The sequence below is a fragment of the Protopterus annectens genome, chromosome 7.part0 (genome assembly GCF_019279795.1).
Source record: "Protopterus annectens isolate FY-2018-M chromosome 7.part0, PAN1.0, whole genome shotgun sequence".
NCBI lineage: Eukaryota > Metazoa > Chordata > Ceratodontiformes > Protopteridae > Protopterus > Protopterus annectens.
Genome location: NC_056739.1, coordinates 206,266,653 through 206,285,406, shown reverse-complemented (window position 1 = coordinate 206,285,406; position 18,754 = coordinate 206,266,653). Strand labels below are relative to the sequence as shown.

General features: G+C 40.9%; 1 protein-coding gene across 1 annotated transcript in view; it reads left to right on the top strand.

Annotated features, from left to right (window-relative positions):
* The window catches only part of DVL2 (dishevelled segment polarity protein 2), a 1,986,500-nt gene that overhangs the window by 1,321,952 nt on the left and 645,794 nt on the right, over positions 1-18,754 (top strand). Inside the window, exon 9 of the mRNA XM_044076705.1 lies at positions 17,921-17,997. Coding sequence (XP_043932640.1) covers positions 17,921-17,997 — 77 coding nt within the window. The remainder of the gene's footprint in view (positions 1-17,920; positions 17,998-18,754) is intronic.

The following is an 18,754-nucleotide window of genomic DNA, read 5'->3' as shown; positions in this document are numbered from 1 at the left end:
TATATGTAACCTATTTTGTAATGAAATTAATATTAATGAATATGATATAATGTTGTATGTAATACCATATATCATTTATTGTATATTCTGTTCAATTTTAATAATGGCATGATGGTCATATATTCATTTATACCCGGAGGTATACATGAATTAAGTTGAATCTGCCATTTAAGTTCTTCCATATCTAAATGATACATGGTTATTCTTCCTTGTAGATCCTGTTTAATTTGATTGACCACCATAAATTTGAATTTATGATCATTATTTTCTATAATGTGTCTTGCTAGAGCATTACTATTTTTGTGGTGCTGTATATCTAATAAATGTTCTTTAATTCGTTCTCTAAATTTTCTTTTTGTTTTTCCCACGTAAAAGGCTTTACATTGTTGACACAAAGCTATATATACCACATTTGTTGTAAAACAATTATATTGTCCACTTATCCTGATATTGCATTCATTGATCCTAATATTAGTACCTGTTTCATAAATGTGACTACATGTGCTGCATGTCCCACATCTATAATTCCCTTCTTTTGCTCTTTTGTATGTTTCAATATTTCTTTTATTTTCTAATATATTTTTGAAAGAAGGACTCTTCTTGTATATAAATTTTATTGGTCCGTTAAATATTTGTCTCCCAATTTTATCGTTGACAAAGAAGTCCCAATTTCTCTTAATGATATGTTCTATGTCTTTAGAACAATCATCAAATTTAATAATATATAATGGGATGTTGTTATAACCGTCTTTATCCAATATGTCTTCATTGTCAAATGATATTTTATTTAACGAACCTGTTTTTAAAATTGCCGTATACGTTCCATTTTTTCTTTTATTTATTACTTCATTAAATATTTTAACACAAAATTGTTCAGGGTATCCCCTGTTCATAAATAATTGCATAATGTATTTCATTTCTTCCATGAAATCTACTTCTTCGCTTGCCATTCTGGCAGCCCTGACCATCTGCCCTTTAACAATGGCTTTCTTCTGATGGCCAGGGTGCCAGCTATCGTAATGCAAGTACGCATTTGAAAAAGTAGGTTTCCTATGTATTTGTGTTTTTAAATTGTTTGTTTTTTTATCATATATTATATCTACATCCAAATAATTAATTTTATTTTCTTGGACATTATAAGTGAATTTCAAAAATTTAACTGTGGTGTTAATATATTCTAAAAATTTTTCTAATATATTTTGATCTTTATTTTTATCTTGATCCCATATGATAAATATGTCATCCAAATATCTGGTATACATTATAAGATGGTCACGAAACTCTGTTGTAAATAGATAGTTGTGTTCCCAATAACTCATGATAAGGTTTGCATACATGGGGGCACAAGGTGCCCCCATGGCTACTCCACTTATTTGTTGGAAATAACTACCTTCAAAAAATATGTAATTATTGTTAAGTACTATTTCCATAAGATTTATTAATATGTTAATTTGATCTTGTTCATAAAGATTCGTCCCAAAAAGTTGTTCTTCAAGCCATAAAAGGCCTACATCATGAGGAATTGTGGTGAATAAATTTACAACATCTATTGTTATAAAAACATATTCTCTCTTCATAGAGACTTTATTAAGTCTACTCAAAAAATCCCATGAGTCTTTGGTTATGTAACTGAAACATTTCATACTTTCCTTAAAAAAATGATCCAAATACATACTTATATTACATGTTACACTTCTGTGTCCATCTACTATGGGTCTAAATTCAAGATTATTAAGGCCTTTATGTATTTTTGGTATTCCGAAGATACCACTGATAACTGGATGTTCGTTTTTTAAAAATTCATATTCTTTTTCAGTGATACCCCCTTGGTATAACATATCTTCTAACAAGGTGTCTATTCTTTTGTAAGCTATATGCACTTGATTTCTACTTATTTCTAGATATGTCTTAATCATTAACATGTTAATCATGTATAAGCTATAATCAGTATAGTCCAATATGACTATACCATTACCTTTGTCAGGCCTCATAATTCTTAGTTTTGGATCATTTTTTATGTCGAGTAGTTGTTTTTCAATTGTTGTAATATTGACATGTTTATTATATTTATATTTCTTATAATATGTTCTCATATCATATTCACTTCTCCTTTCAAAATACATAATTTCATCATTCATGGGTGGATTGAATAGGCTTGGTTTCTTGAACATTCTATCTACCCCATTTTGACATTTGATACTGTTGTTGAAATATACTTTTAAATTCAATTTCCTTGAAAATAGCTTTAAGTCTAATATAGATTCTACCATGTTGCCTTTAATACATGGGACATAACTAAGTCCTTTTGAGAATAAATCAGCATGTTCTACTGTTATATGCTTGGAAGAATAGTTATATATTTTGTAGTCTTGCTTTGTATTCATAATAATTTGTGGGTTACTTAAAAAATGCTCATTATGTTCTACTGTTGAATCTATATTCAAATTTGCTTCTACATGTACTTATTGTAATTGCATACTATCATCATTCCTAGTTATATAATTATCTGGATTGTGATCTATATAAAAATTAACTAAATGGTTGTGATCACTGGAATGTTCTAATATATACTCTTTACCAAATGTATCTCTTTCAATACATGTGCCATCGCTTATCCCGTCTTCATTGTACTGATATGTGCTTAATTCTAATAACACTTTATCATGCTCATTGCCATCTTTATCTTGAGATTGTTGAATATTTGAACAACTGTTGTTAACATAGTGATGCATACTACTATTATCTTGTATTACATCTGTAATGGGTACATAAACATCGGAAGAAGTCGTTGGTACAATGTAATTATCCTTGTTACAAATAGGCATGATGTAAAAGTCTGTGTGGGACTTACTCACAGTATAAAATTGATGTATAAACATCTATCTCCCTCAGCTGAGGGATTACCTGACTGGCAATCCTTCACTCAATCATTGATGCAAGCCTTCATGGCCTTTAGGCCCTTGGACTCTTCACCCTCCACCATTCTTGTTCTCAGCCCTAGGCCTGCCTCAGCTACTTCAATCCATCTTCCCTCTTCTCATGTAGGAGAAGAAGAAGAAGAAGAGGAGGAAGTTTACTCCTCATCATCTGATGAGTCTATTACTTATTCGTCACAGATTACCTCTCCACTAGAATACTGCTCCCCTGATGAGGAATCCATTGAAGGGGACTCTCCCCAGAGGACATCACCTTTGGGGAGACCATTACCAAAATAAAATAATATTTCAAATGGGATACTTCCCAAATGACAAACTCAAAAGAGATGTTTTGAATAACATCAAGTAGAATCTCCGTCTCCATCTGCCATCCCACCACTTAGACCCACTTATCTTGATGCATTTTCTTCAGCATCAAAAAAATCCTGATTCACAGATTACCTGCCCCTAAGAGACCTGACCGTTTCTACAAGGTGCCCGATGAACAGAAATTCCTGGTGGAACCCCCCCCCTTGGCAGACCCAGCAGTGATTGCTGTATCCCCTGACAAGCAGTCAAGATTAATACCCTCCTTGTCCCTTTCACCTACGGACAAGGACAGTAAGAATATGGACAGGATAGGCAAGAAAGTTTAACTCCTCCACCCTAGCCTTCAGAGCCATCAACTACCAAGCTCATATGGTTACATATGCCTTGGACTTAGTATCTCAGGCCTCTAATCTCCTGTCCTCCTTGCCTGACTCCCCTAACGAGACAGAGGTAACATCAAAACTGTCCATGGCTTCTCAAGTGGCCAGACATTCAATTAGATGCAGTTATGATGCAGCAGAGGCCTCTGCTAGACCATCTTCTTCAGCATCAGTGCTATGCAGATATTCTTGACTTTGCCTTCAGCCCCTGCCAGAGGACTTTAAGTCCAAAATTCTTGATGCCCCTCTGGATCACAACCTTCTGTTTGGAAAACAGTCCACAGAACTTTTTAAAAACCTTCAGGAGAAAAGCAAGGAGCTCCAGGATATTAAACACCTTTTGGTGTCCCCCATTCCTAAATACTGTAGGAACCACCTAGCCAATACTGCTGTTGTCAGGAGCGACCCCCTCCTCTACCATTCATTCCTCTTCTAGACATAGAAAAGGAGAAGGAGACAAACCACTTCCAGACCAGCTTCCTCTCAACCTACCCAAAGACTACCCTTTCATGACAGAAATGGCTCCAACAACGCGTGACTGCCTTGCCCACTTCCCCTGTCAGCCCGCCTCTCACCCGGCCTACCCCTGTAGAGAATTATCACCACAGACCGCTGGGTTCTGCCAATAGTAGAAGAGGGATATTTACTCTCTTGGATAGAAAGTCCCCCTGCAAGGGGCATACCATTCCCAACCAAGAATCAACTACACCTTATTCCTCAGATCCTAAAGGATCTTTTGAACCATGGAACTATAGAATCCATCCCCTCAGGACAAGAAAGAAAAGATTTTTACTCGAGGTTATTCCTTGTACCAAAATAGACAGCCCTTGGAGGCCAGTTCTGGATCTGTCCTTTCTAAACCTCTTCCTAAGAGTAACACCCTTCAGAACGTTATCCCTCCAGACCCTTCTTCCACTATTACCAGCCCAGGCATTCATGGCCACACTAGATCTCAAGGAGGCCTACTTCCACATCCCTGTAAAACCCTCTCACAGAAAGTACTTACATTTTACTGGGCCCTATTTTCATTTTCAATTTACAGCCTTGCCCTTTTGGTTTATCTACTGCACCCAGGGGATTCACAAAATGCCTGGCCCCAGCAATAGCCCATTGCAGAACCAAAGGCATTCAGATTTGCCCATACCTAGACAACATCCTCATTCTTGCAGAAAAAGAGGATACCCTAAGAAACCACCTGCAGTTCACCATGTCCCTGTTACAAGGCTTGGGGTTCACCCTCAACCTCCCCAAGTCATCGGGATGCATGCATGACCTGATGTGGGTATTCCTCCTTCCGGACAAAGTTCTCTCCCTTACTGCCCACTTCCAGGACCTGATCCAGGTACAACAACTGTCAGCAAGACAATTCCTACAGATCCTGGGTCTTATGACAGCCATGATTCCTATGCTGCCTTTAGCCAGGATGCATATGAGAAAACTGCAGTGGTATCTGAAGAATGTGTGGTTCCAACACAAACACCCACTAGAATTTCAGATCCCACTCTTACCCTACCTCAAAGCAGAATTGAAATGGTGGATACAACAAATTCAATTGAATCCAAGTCTTCCACTCCACCACCCCCACCCACACCAGCTCAACACATGCATACAGATGCATCGGACCTGGCCTGGGGAACTACCCTGAAGGGGTCTCAAGGTACAGGAGAACTGGCATCCTGCCCTCCGGAAAAAACATAGTGTGAGGGAGATGACAACAGTCCTTTTGGCCCTAAAAGCCTTTACCCCAGTCCTTCAAATCTTCACAGACAATACCTCAGTTTTGTGGTACCTCCGCAAACAAGGAGGTACCAAGCCCTATCTCCTATACTAGATAGCAATACAGATTTGGGACCTAGCCTCCAGAAACAACTTATCCTTGCAGGCAACTGCATCCCATTCCAAGACAACCAATGGGCAGATGTTCTCAGCAGATCATCCTCTTCACATCACGAGTGGATGTTGAACAGGTAAGTTTTTCTAGATATTGTCCACCAGTGGGGCATGCCTCAAGTAGATTTGTTTGCCTCCCCCAGAATAGACAGTTGAAAACATTCTGCACCAAGGACCACTCCCCACTATCCTGGAGGGTGGACGCCTTCAACATTTCATGGAAGGGGTGGTTTCTAAATGCATCTCCCCCTTCCCCTCTCATTCCAAAGGTGGCCCTGAAGATTAGGAAGGACAAACTAAAAATCTTGCTGGTGACCCTCTACTGGCCAAGGCAGCATTGGTTTCCCCCTGCTTCTATCTGTCGCCAGGGGCAGTCACCACAAGTTACCCCACAAGGTGGACCTACTCACACAGCAGAAGGGAGCACTCATTCATCCTCACCTGCAGATGCTACGTCTAACTCTATGGGTGATAAACTTTTAATTCCCTTCAGACACCACTACTGTGAGAGCATGCTTTCTGTCCTGAGGGAGGCCAGGAAACCTACTACCAGGAGATCCTACATTTCAAAATGGGGAAGATTCTCCAAATGGTGCCTCAAAAAGCATATAGCGATCCCTTTCTAACAGATGTTCCTCTAGTCTTAACTTGTGTGTGAACTTATCAAGGCTGGCCTTTCATACTCTTCATTGAAAGTCCACCTATCTGCAATCTCTGCCTGCTTACCCCTAGAACTCCCTCTGCTATCCAGGCTGGATGTTAAACTGTTCCTGAAAGGGGTCTTGCACATCAGACCACCAGGAAAACTGGTCCCGCCACCTTGGGACCTAAACTTTATTCTAGAAAAACTCACACTGGCTCCATTTGAGCCAGCCAGTTCTGCAACTCTCCAAATGTGCACTTGGAAAACTGTTCTGCTGGTGGCCCTTACCTCTGCTAGAAGGGTGTTACCCGAGTTACAAGCTCTCATGGCCTGTCCACCCTACACTGTTTCCCACAAGGACAGGGTGACTCTCTCTACACCAGCCCTTCTTTCATGTCCAAGGTGGTCAACGAACTGTCTTTAAACCAGTCCATTCACCTGCCCACCTTCTTCCCCTCTCCCACTAATGACAGTGAGAGGGTACTCTGTTTCCTGGATGTGCATAGGCAACTGAGGTTTTATTTGGACAAAACTAAGTCCATCAGAAAATCCAACCAACTATTTGTGTCCTTCCACCCCAGAGCCCTGGGCAAGGCAGTCTCCAAACAAACCATTTCCTGCTGGATCAGGAGAACTGTCCACTTCTGCTACTCCTACTATGGTAAGAACCTACATAAGGGAGTAAGGGCTCACTCTACCAGAGGCATAGCATCCTCCAAAGCCTTCTTCAAAGGCCTGGACACAGCCTCCATTCTGGAGGTGGACACCTGGTCCTCTATACATACCTTCACCAGACACTACAAGTTGGACCATGTCTCCAGAGCCAGAGCAGCGTTTGCTAGGGCAATCCTGCAGGGCTTTCTAGAATCAGCTACCTCTACCTCCATCCTTCCCTTCTTCTTATAGCTGTGGCACTCTTCCACACTAAGAGTACCGCAACGTGGGAATAGAAGGACATAGAATAGTTGTGTAAAATCTTACCATAACCATAGATGTCCTTCTCTTCCATGTTGCAGTATTCCTCCCCCCATCTATCCCTCTTCTTTCCAGTTAGTCTGTCTAGAGGTCACCCTGGAGCACCACCTAGACTATGTTCAGACTAACCAGCAAATGGCACTGCACACTTTTTGTGGACATCATTTGGCTCATACTAGCTAACTGTTTGACTGGGCAACTTAGTTCTGAGGTCTGTGCATTTAGACGTCACATTTAAGGTCCCTGGTTTATGGCCATGGGTGCGACATTCCCACACACCTCCAGCAACCAGGCTTAAACTTTTGCATAGGAGCCGTTGTTCGGGTCACCAGACGCGGAGAAATCCTCCCCACACTAAGAATACTGCAACATGGAAGAGAAGGACGTCTATGGTTATGATAAGATTTTACACAGCTATTCTTTCTCGATGCATAGGCAACAGGTTGATCCTCTTGTAAAATGACTACACCAAGTCCAAAATTTGAAGCATCACAGAAAGATGTCACTGGCTTGTGAACATCATAGTATATGAGTGTTGGCAGACTAAACCGTTCTCTGATGTTCATGTTTCACTGCTGCAGTCATTACACTTGGGTTATCCTGCTGTCAGGCGGGCCCGCAGTCGGCCTGAGTTCCAAAGTCTTGCTCCGGGGTTGGTTGCTGTCGCCTCTTCCCTGACGACAGTGCGCCAGGGGTATATAAGAAGCAACCAACGCCATTTTCTTCAGTCTTTCTTGCCGCGCGGTGCCCGAAGCAAAAGCAGTTCGCAAGTGTCAGCCGGCCGACTCCTGAGATTTCAAATTTGATTTCAGAACCGAAGTCTTCAATAAAGCTAAGTACCCCGTTGGGGAAACTTTTTCTTGCCTCAGACCGATGTCATTAAAAGTTAATAATTGTATTTCTTGTGGGAAGCAAATACCTCATAAGGATTTTCATTCTTACTGTATTCCATGCCTAGGCTCAGATCACAATGTCACTAGTTGTCTGTTTTGTGCTAGATTTATCAAAACCGAGGCCCTTGTCAGCAGGAAACAGCTCAGGAAAATCCTTAACGCAATTTATTAATAAAAACAGCAAAGCGTTTTCACCACAGATATCTGCGGCTTTATCAGAGAAAATGTAACACAACAGGAAAAAGAACACTCCGTTAATATCTTAAAAATCAGGAAGTGACATTTTACAATTTCCTGAAGCTCATTGGTATTGCATGTTATAATCAAATATAATAGCGCCACTGCACTTACACACAACAAGCCATTAAAATATTATACAGAAGACCAGCTACCAAAAAATAAAAAGTGTGCACTTGTACTCTAGTGATAATAGAAGGTGCTACACTTAATAAAATATTTAATACATAAAAATGTATATTAAGAATTATTAAATTGTTTAAAAAACATGGATCAACAGACCAGCACTACTCTGATTAGTAGTACACATCAGAATGCAACAGTACTTATTACTTAACATCACAAGCAAATATTGTGTGTATGATTTAACAAACGCACTATTAAACGTCAGTTTGATTTTGCTCGCCATTACTTTGGGCGAAGGTTTAATTATACAATGCCGTTGGAACAACCAACGACCGGAATGCACAAAAAACGCAAAGATAAAGATAAGGAAAGGCATCCGAGGCCCAAAACTGACGACGAAGCCTCTTCTAGGCCAGTCGCCTGTTTTCAGTGAGGCACTTTTGCAGCCCCTGACACCCGCTACCTCAGAACCACAGGCCACGACCGACTCCCACATGGAGGTGCCTAGGCCTCTGGATACTCAAGATGTTGGGCCAACAGAGATTAACCCTTAAGATGGGTCCGGAGCCGCTGAGCAGGCATTGGCATCTGAGGGTGTTTTCAGGCCTACTCAACTTACCATTGCAACTACAGCCAAGACTAAACCTACATTAAAGCCAAAAAGCAAGTACAGCATTCTCCTGGACAGGCCTCCATGCCTTAAAAAAAAAAAAAAAAAAAAAAAAAAAGGCAGATGCTCAAGATGGTCGAAGATTTGATAACTCTAATCAGGGGTTCCCATCCCCCTCCTGATAAAAGGCCTAGGCAGGATACAGTTATGATTCCTCTGACCAGGTTTCAATATATTCTGATTCCTCTTCAGACCAGGGATATTCTTTACCCCCTATGAGGATTCTGATGCTGAAGAATCAATTTCTTCAGCTTCTCCTCCTGAGGATTATTCTTTTGGGGAAACTTTACATACCATGAGGGAGCATTTCCATTGGGAGGGCCAGGATTACTCAGAATCCAAGAAAAGGCTCAGAGACTTTCTTTTACTGCCTCAGCACAGGCCCCTTGCTATTCCCCAGTGTTGGACATTGTAGATGATGTGTTCTCTGAATCTAGTTTAAATCCGGATTCTTTACCCCCAGCTCCAGTCAAGCCAGACAGGTACTACAGAGTCCCTGACTCTCACAAATTTCTTTATAAAAACCCTGTTGCTGACCCAGAAACTATTTCCCAGGGTCCCAAAGGGGTTAAGGCTTCCACGGCTAAGAATCCAGTTCCCTCAGATAGGGACTCTAGAGCATTAGACAGATGGGGAAAGAAAGTTTACACCTCTGCAACTTTAGCAGTGAGGGCTCTAAATTGCCAGTTTCACATGCTCAAATATCAACAATACTTACTGTCTCAATTAAAACAGAAAATGAGTACAAACGCAGAACAACCTGACTATAAGGAAATGCAGGATTTATTGCATGCAGCTGAACAAGTGGGAAAGCATACTTTGCAATGTGGTTTTGATTCATTAGTGGCTTCTTGTAGAGCAGCAGTTACAGGATCTGTGATTCGAAGGCATGCTTGGTTAAAAGAACAAAGTTTACCAGATCATGTTAATGCAAAATTATTGGATGCTCCTTTGCAGCAAGATAATTTATTTGGTATTAAGGCAGAAGAGGTATTAAAGAAAATGGAGGATAAGGCAAAATCTATGCAAACAGTGAAGGATTTCTTACAGATACAGCCACCATGATTTAGCAGAAATTGGCCTACAAAGAATTGGTCCTTTCCAGTGTCAGACAGGCCACAAAGAGGCAGATACAGACGCCCAAGAGGCAGATCTCAGCCACAAGGATCTTGCAGACGACAGTGGGGGGTGCTTCAAACCCAAAAGGAGGTGAGGACAAGTTACAACCTTACAGGAAACAGTCCCAATGACTTCCCCCTTCCAATGCCAAACTCTTCCCTTTTGGCAGCTCCCTTAGGGGGGAAACTAGCACTTTTTTTCTCAAAACAGACAAGCAATCACCCAAGACAAATGGGTGCTGAATATTGTGTCTCAAGGTTACAGGTTCCACTTTCACACTTTTCCAAGGCTAAAAGGAATGCCAGACCTGCCACAAAATCAATGGGCAGAGGCACAAAAACAAATTTCAGCCCTCATAGACATGAGAGCTATTCAAAAATGTACCACAGCAGGAAAAAGGACAAGGATTTTACTCAAGACTCTTCCTGGTAACCAGAAAGGACAAAGCCTGGAGACCCATTCTGGACCTTTCCATTCTAAATACTTACCTGGATGTTTTGAAATTCAAAATGCTGACATTACAGCAGCTCCTTCCCATGTTGGGCAACAAAGCTTGGCTTGTTACTTTGGACCTCAAAGAGGCATACCTGCATGTCCCTATCAGACAAAATTGCAGAAGATACCTCAGATTCATAGCTGGTTCAGTGCACTAACAATTCTCTGAACTGTCCTTTGGCTTATCTACCACGCCCAGGGTCTTTATAAAGTGCCTGGCACCAGTAATTGCATTTTGCAGACAAAAAGGAGTTCAAATATATCCATATCTGGACGACTGCCTGATACAAGCAGAGAGCAAGGACATTCTTCTACAGCATCTGACGTTCGTAAAAAGATTGTTAAGTTGCCTAGGGTACACAGTAAACGAAAAGAAATCAAAACTAGTGCCCTCACAAGAGATAATATTCCTGGGTGCCAGCTTAAATACAACGGCCCAGATGGCTTTTCTCACGCCAGACAAACAAGGACAACTGACTCAGTATTTTCAAATGATGGCAACAAAGTCCCAACTCCCTGCAAGAAAAATTCTGCAGGCCTTGGGATTCATGGCATCCTGCATACTACTAATTCCATATGCAAGACTGCATATGAGGAAATTACAATGGTACCTAAAAAAATGTTTGGTCTCAACATTCTCACAGCTTGGAGACAGTAATACCAATAATTCTCTACCTACAACAGGAGTTTCGATGGTGGGCACAGGCGTGTCACCTCAACAAGGGTCAGCCTTTCACTCTTCCCACAGCCAGGCAGACTTTAACAACAGATGCCTAGGAATTACGCCTGGGGAGCACACATGGCAGGAAAATGTATTCAGGGCAAATGGACCACAGACCAAATGCATCTTCACATCAATCAAAAAGAGGTGTTGGCTGTACAAAATGCCCTTACAGCTTTCAAGGATCTTCTGCATCCAGGACAATTACTATTAAAGACAGACAACACCACTGTAATGTGGTACATTAACAAACAAGGGAGCACTCATTCTTAACCCCTATGCAGACAAGCCATGACCTTGTGGAACACAGCTCTAACCTATCAAGTCCATCTGCAAGCACAATTCCTGCCAGGAAAGAAAAGCACTCTGGCAGACGACTTACGCAGAAACATCATGGATCCTCACGAGTGGAAATTAAATCCACAAATTTTCAGCATGATAATGCAAAAATGGGGGTGCCCGGACATAGATCTTTTTGCCTCACCACTGAATTACCAGCTACAAAACTTCTGCACAAGGACTTATCACACACAAGCATGGAAAGTGGATGCTCTTTCGTTCAGCTGGAAAACCATACATGTTTATGCCTTCCCACCTCTGCCTCTCCTTACAAGGGTACTCCTAAAAGCCAGACAAGAAAAACCACAGATGATTCTGATTGCTCCAGACTGGTCTTGCCAGCATTGGTACCCAATCTTAAAGAACTTGGCTCAAGGCCCACCTTGGATTTTGCCTCAAATTCCACACCTTCTGACTCAGCAAAATAATCAGATTCTGCACAGTCAGCTCAAAACCTTAAGCCTGGCTGCATGGCAGATTCATTAGGCAAACAGACTGCTACTCTCTCTAAAGCTGTTATGGATGTCATTTTGGAGGCCAGGAGGCCTAGCACCAGGAAATCTTATTCAGACAAGTGAAAGAGATTCTGTGCCTGGAATCCGGCTCAAAACCTTGATCCTCTGGTCCCTAACATTCCTCAGATACTACAATACTTGACTGAGATGCTGGACAAAGGGCTATCCTTCTCATCCATTAAGATTCACGCTTCTGCCATCTCGGCTCATTACAACACAGATCCTCCCATTTTCTCTCACCCATTGCTAAAACAGTACCTCAGAGGGGCTAAAAACATAAGACTGCCCCGGAGAGCACCAACACCAACTTGAGACCTCAATTTCGTTTTGGAAAAGCTCACTTTGCCTCATTTTGAACCAGCCAATTCAGCAGAGATAAATATATATCATGAAAAACTGCTCTGCTTCTGGCAATAACCTCAGCACGAAGAGTCTCAGAACTACAGGCAGTAATGGCAGGTGGAGCCTTTCATCATTTTCCACCAAGACAGGGTTTCTTTAAGAACAAACCCTACCTTTATGCCTAAGGTGGTATCCAGTGTGGCTCTTAACCAAACAATTCACTTGCCAACATTTTATCCAAATCCCCAAAATAAAGGGGAGAGACTTCTACATTCTTTGGACATCCACAGGCAATTGCGCTTCTACTTGGACAAAACAAAAACTTTCAGAAAAACTGAACAATTGTTTGTATCATATGCTGCAGGATCACAGGGAAAGGCCATTTCAAAGCAGACAATTTCAAAGTGGATAGGGCACTGTATCTGGTTCTGCTACGCACAACATGGGAAACCTGTACCTAATAATATTAGACCACATTCCACCAGGGCAACTGCCACTTCTACTGCCTACCTTAGAGGAGTACCTACCAAAGATATCTTGGAAGCTGCAACTTGGAGTTCAGTGCACACCTTTACCAAGCATTACCATTTGCCTCTTTATTCTCGATCCAGAGCTGGCTTTGCCACTGCAGTGCTGCAGGGCCTTATAGCCACACCAAATCCTCTATAGAGCAAGCCACCCAAACTCAGCTTTGGGATTCTACCCAAGTGTAATGACTGCAGCAGTGAAACACGATGAACATAGTACAGTTTTGTACCTACCATAAATGTAGATGTTCGAGTGTCTTCAATGCTGCAGTCCAGGTTACCTACCTGCCAGCCCCTCTTTCTTATCTGGGACTAACCTTTACTACCTATGTGGTGTATTTTCTGGTTACTGAAGGTTTTTACCTTTTTGTTATGTTTTATTAGCAATATGTATTGCCTACCATTTTTGGGGGCACCTGACATCTGGGGCAAGAAAAACTGAAGAAAATGGCGTCGGCTGCTTCTTATATACCCCTGGCGCACTGACGTCAGGGAAGAGACGACAGCAACTGACCCCGGACCAAGACTTTGGAACTCAGGCCAAATGTGGGCCCACCTGACGGCAAGATAACCCAATTGTAATGACTGCAGCAGTGAAGACACTCGAACATCCACATTTATGGTAGGTAGAAAACTGTACTTTTTAGGACATCAAATGCTCTTTGGTGTTGCTCTAAGCAGGACCAGGATACATCTTTACATGTCAAACTCTGAGTGGTGCTGAAAGCTGGCTCAAGTCTGAAATAAACTTACTTGGGTAGTTGACCATGCCAGTAAAACATTGCAGGGCTTGAACGTTGTCTGGAGCTGGCATCTCGAGAATGGTTGATTGCGTTGAAAGGTCTGGTCGTAGGCCTGTAGTTATAAATAAATGACCAACATAAGGAACTTCTTGTAGCCTGAATTTGCTTTTGTATGGGTTGAGCTTAAGATTAACTTGACGCCCCCTTTCTAGAACTTTTCTAAGGTTTCTGTCCTGCTTGGCTTCATCACAACCTCCTTACTAGTATGTCATCTACTATGATAGCACAAGGATACCCAGAAAAAAATTTGCTCCATTGCATGTTGAAAGACTTCACTTGCAGAATTTATCCCAAATGGCATTCACAAAAATCTGTACCTGCCAAACTGAGTACTGAATGTGAGTGTTGAGGATTTTGTCAAGCTGAATTTGCCAAAATGAACTCTCTGCATCTAAGACAGAACAATAGCAGCATTTGGCATCAATGCTGCAACTTCTTTGACTGTGCGAATTGGATGATTAGGTCTTTTTAGTGCTTTGTTCAAATCTCGTGGATCAATACATATTCTGATGTCATCTGAGCTTTACTTGTGAGCTACTACCATGGAAGATACCCATTCTGTTGGAGTTTCTACTGGACATATCACACTTTGTTGCACCATTTTATGTAACCGTGCTTTAACTCTGTCCTGTGTGGCTATTGGAACTTTTCGTGCTGGCCTGATAACTGGACTGACCTCTGGGTCTAACTTCATGGCGTACACAACTGGAAGTTTGCCTAGTTTGTTTTGGAAACGATAAGCATAGGTAGAAAAAAATGTGCTGGGAAAAATTAGTGTAGTGGTCTTTCAAGCTAACATGGTGGACTTATTAAATGAAAACCGTCCCATTTTCAAAGAGACTGCAAGCCCTGGTAATGACTGGATGTGCCTCTTGACCGCACAAAATAGTAAGTCATACGTCCTTCCAGCAGAGTAACATGAAAGCACAACTGAGCCTTCAGTTTGAATTTCTTCATCTCCATAAGTAACAAGTTTCGCACACTTTGCCAAATCAAGCCTTTCACCTTTACATACTCTAGAAAATGTTTCTGCAGACATAACATTGCACTTGGAGCCTGTGTCAGCTTTGAGCTCTGTGGGTTTGGCATTTATCCGAACAGTACAAAATACTTCTTTCTTGGCCCTTAAATTAACTGCATTGACCGTTTCATGAAGCACTGACGCACCATCAACATAAAGAATAGGCTTGCCACTGTCTAGTTGATTAACTCGTTTCTTAAAATGTTCCCTCTTAATAAAAGAATGTGGGCCTTTAGATTTACAAAATCTTTTGAAGTGATTCCATTTATTACATTTGTGGCATTGTTGACAAAAAGCTAAACATGGTTTCTTTTTTAGATTCATGGCTTCCACCACAATTATGACAGTTGGCAATGAAACTAGAGTGACGCCCATGCTTTGAGTTTGCTGACTCACTGTTATGCTTCACTGAGGCTGTGCGAGCTCTGGAATGTGCTTGAGAGTTCTGGGGTTTACCAGTAGGTACTGCAGGGGTTACAGCTGCCATGTGCTTGGACCTGTTTCTTTTAATAAGATGCTGCATACTATCAACACGAGCTTCATTACTGTGCCTTCCGTAGCTGTTCTCATTTGTAAGCATATTTGTGTGCTTTTCTGTAAGCTCGTATATCTGACAAATCTCAATGACCTTATTCAAAGTTAAATCACTGTCACGAAGCAAAATCTTTCTCCCGACATCATCTTTTATGTCACACACAAGTCTGTCTTTTATCAACTCATCCCTTAAGTCACCAAATCTGCACATTTTAGCTTTATTTCTCAGGTCAGGTAACTATGATGCTAAAGTTTCACCAGGCGTTTGATCCCTTGTGTAAAATAAGTGCCTTTTTGTTGTAACATTTGTCTTGGGGGGGGGGGTACTCATTTCTCTAAATTTACATTTTAAGCACTCTGGGTCCTCCCTTGACTCAGCCAGTACAACAGTATGATGGTTTTCCTTCTCTGCATTATAAACAGCAGGTGCATACACAAATGAGCGCTCCCTTTCAATGGCTTCTGACCCAGCTAAATTAAGTAGAGTAAATGTTTTGTACGGTCATCTTTATCAGAAAATGCAGCCTGTACGAAAATGTCGTACTCTTGCTTAAACACTCTCCAGTTCTCAGCAATATTGTTGTCTAAACACAAGTGCACTGGGTTTTCGAAATCCATCTGCCATGCCCACAAAGTATAGAGAAACACACCAGAAATATGGCCCTTGTTATTATGTATGAACAAGCAGTTGTGTGAGCTTGTAATAACATTCAGGTCCACAATAAACTCTTCCAATACTTTACGAAATATGCTCTGTAATGGCTGTATTCTGCAAAATATGCCTTGTAATAGCTGTACTTTGCGAAATAACCTTACTGTAACACTGCACAAACACTTCATATACTTCTGAAAACTTGGATGTCTTTGCATAATACCAAAATACATGTGCTTTGTGAAAATGCGGTTGTTTCCCTTTATTTTATTCGTTTAATACAGCCATTTTCCGTAGTAGTTCAAATATTTTTTATGAATAACGTACATTTCTTTAATGCAAATATCTTTTAAAAAGTTCTGTATGCCCCTTTTCATATTTTATGAATAAGAAATAGTGCTGAGCAAGATTTAATATTTACATTCGTTTCTGACCTGTTTTGCGAAGTTTTACCCTTTTAGGATGATCCACTCGTGCACATTCCTCCAACCGTAGCCAAGTACCTTAAATTGTTTTTGCCAAGGCTTTGCAAACTTCATGTCCCTTTGGTATGCCGGTTCTGACTTCATGTCCTTTAGACATGTGACTTCTGGCACCATGTCGCTCATTCGTCTCTAACACAAATAATAAGGCTTGAGGTTTTGTTCGGATGCCTTAATATATACAAACACATCAGGCTAGATAGCAGCATCTTTAAATATGAACAAACTCAGAGCTTACATGCTATGTGTTCACATCTCAGCAGCTAACTACAAAATGGCAGTCAGGCTCGCACATGCTCAGTATTTACACTCTAGTGTAAGCCTTTGAATAGCTTCTTAAAGGTGTGTACACACTTATTGATCTACACAGAGGATTTACCTGATCCCACCATCCATCAAGAAGGATTTCATCTGGTGGGTAATTAAATCACATGCAGTGCCAGTCAACCATTCAGCCTTGCAGACTTAGTTCAGGAGTTAACCACAGACATTTTAGATCTAGCTTTGGTACCTGTATGAGCTGGCCTAGGAAATCAGCATGTTTAGAAAAGAAATATGAAAAATAGACACAAATACAAAACAGATGTTATCACTGTGTTATGCCCTGCAAACTTTCCATTCAGCCTTGCAGCCAGGAGTGCTCAAGGTGACAAACAATATTACAGTGATGTGGTACATCAATAAGTGAGGGATATCCACTCTTTTTATTAGATTAGATTTATTATTAGATCAAACAAGACAAGGGAAAAAAGAGGGAAAAATCTGTTTTTTAACGCACTGTGTAATCCTCATGCACAATACACTGCTCTTTAGAGTGAGGAGGTTTGCAAATGGCATCATAGTTATTGATACCATCCAATCCTAAATGAATTTAAAGTTTCTGTGCCAGAGTTATCATGAAAGGTAATAGGAAAATAAATGGTTGCACATGTTTAGTCGAATTTGGAACTAGCAGTTCTTGGATATAAAAAAGCTTTGTTAGGGCTGAACACGTTGGCATCTAAAAAGGTGTCACACAGAGGTGGAAATCAAAGAACGTTCTAAGTTCTCAGAGGTGTATATATATATATATATATATATATATATATATATATGTGTGTGTGTGTATATGAGTATTGATTGAAATTTGATAACCACATGTATGACTATTTATTGATTGAAATTTGATAACCAGGTAACTTATCAAATTTACCTTTGTCTTACTCTGTCTTTTCTGTGACAAAGCAGATCTTGTATCTGGTACTGCTTTCCCTAAGCAATTATGTCATACTAAGTTAATTCAGCTTGTATTGTTTTATTTTGCTTTCCCAGGTAAATGACATAAATTTTGAAAACATGAGCAATGATGATGCAGTGAGAGTCCTAAGAGGAATTGTGCACAAACCGGGGTGAGTTGATTTTTGTTTTTTTGTTTTGTTTTTGCCTTTGTTCTAATGCCCAGTAAATTGCCACATTTTCTTTATTGCCAGTCTTGTATAATGTGTGTACTGTTATGTGATACATTGAACTCACTTTTGGTACTCGTTGGATTTGTCTGTTAGTGTCCTTTACTTTTTAGTAAGGCAGACATTCCTTTTTTTTTTTAAATACCTGAGTTAGATGTGAAAAGTCATAGGATCACAGGAGATTACTAGGCTTATCAGCCTGGAGGTCATTTTAAGCCTAGCTGTTTCATCCCAGTGTAATACAGTAGAAATGCTAGTCAGTACCCAAGATTGCATTTAGTGATGACTGCCCATGTCCAGGAGGGTTGTGGGTGCTATCCCAGTAAGAATTTACGGTGCACCATCCACTCGTCCAGGTTCCTCTTGAACAGTGTCATAGAGGTGCTCTGTTTCACATGAATTGGTAGCTTGTTCCAAAGATGTGGCAGTCTCTGGGAGATGAATCTGTCCCTCCAGCATATCCTGTAAGTCAGTCCCATTTGATTTACAGCTGTGCAGCAAGTTCATTAGGTTTGAGTCTTGGATTGCTCTGTAGGCCAGGCATAAGTCTCCCCTAAGAAGTCTATACGATACGGATACAAGAGTCCCTTGATCATCTTTGTTAGAAACCGTTGAGGTCTCTCCAGTTGCTGCAAGTGAGTTGCACGGTATCTGCCGAACAGGGCGTTGTACTCAATTATGGGCCAGATGAGTACAGAGT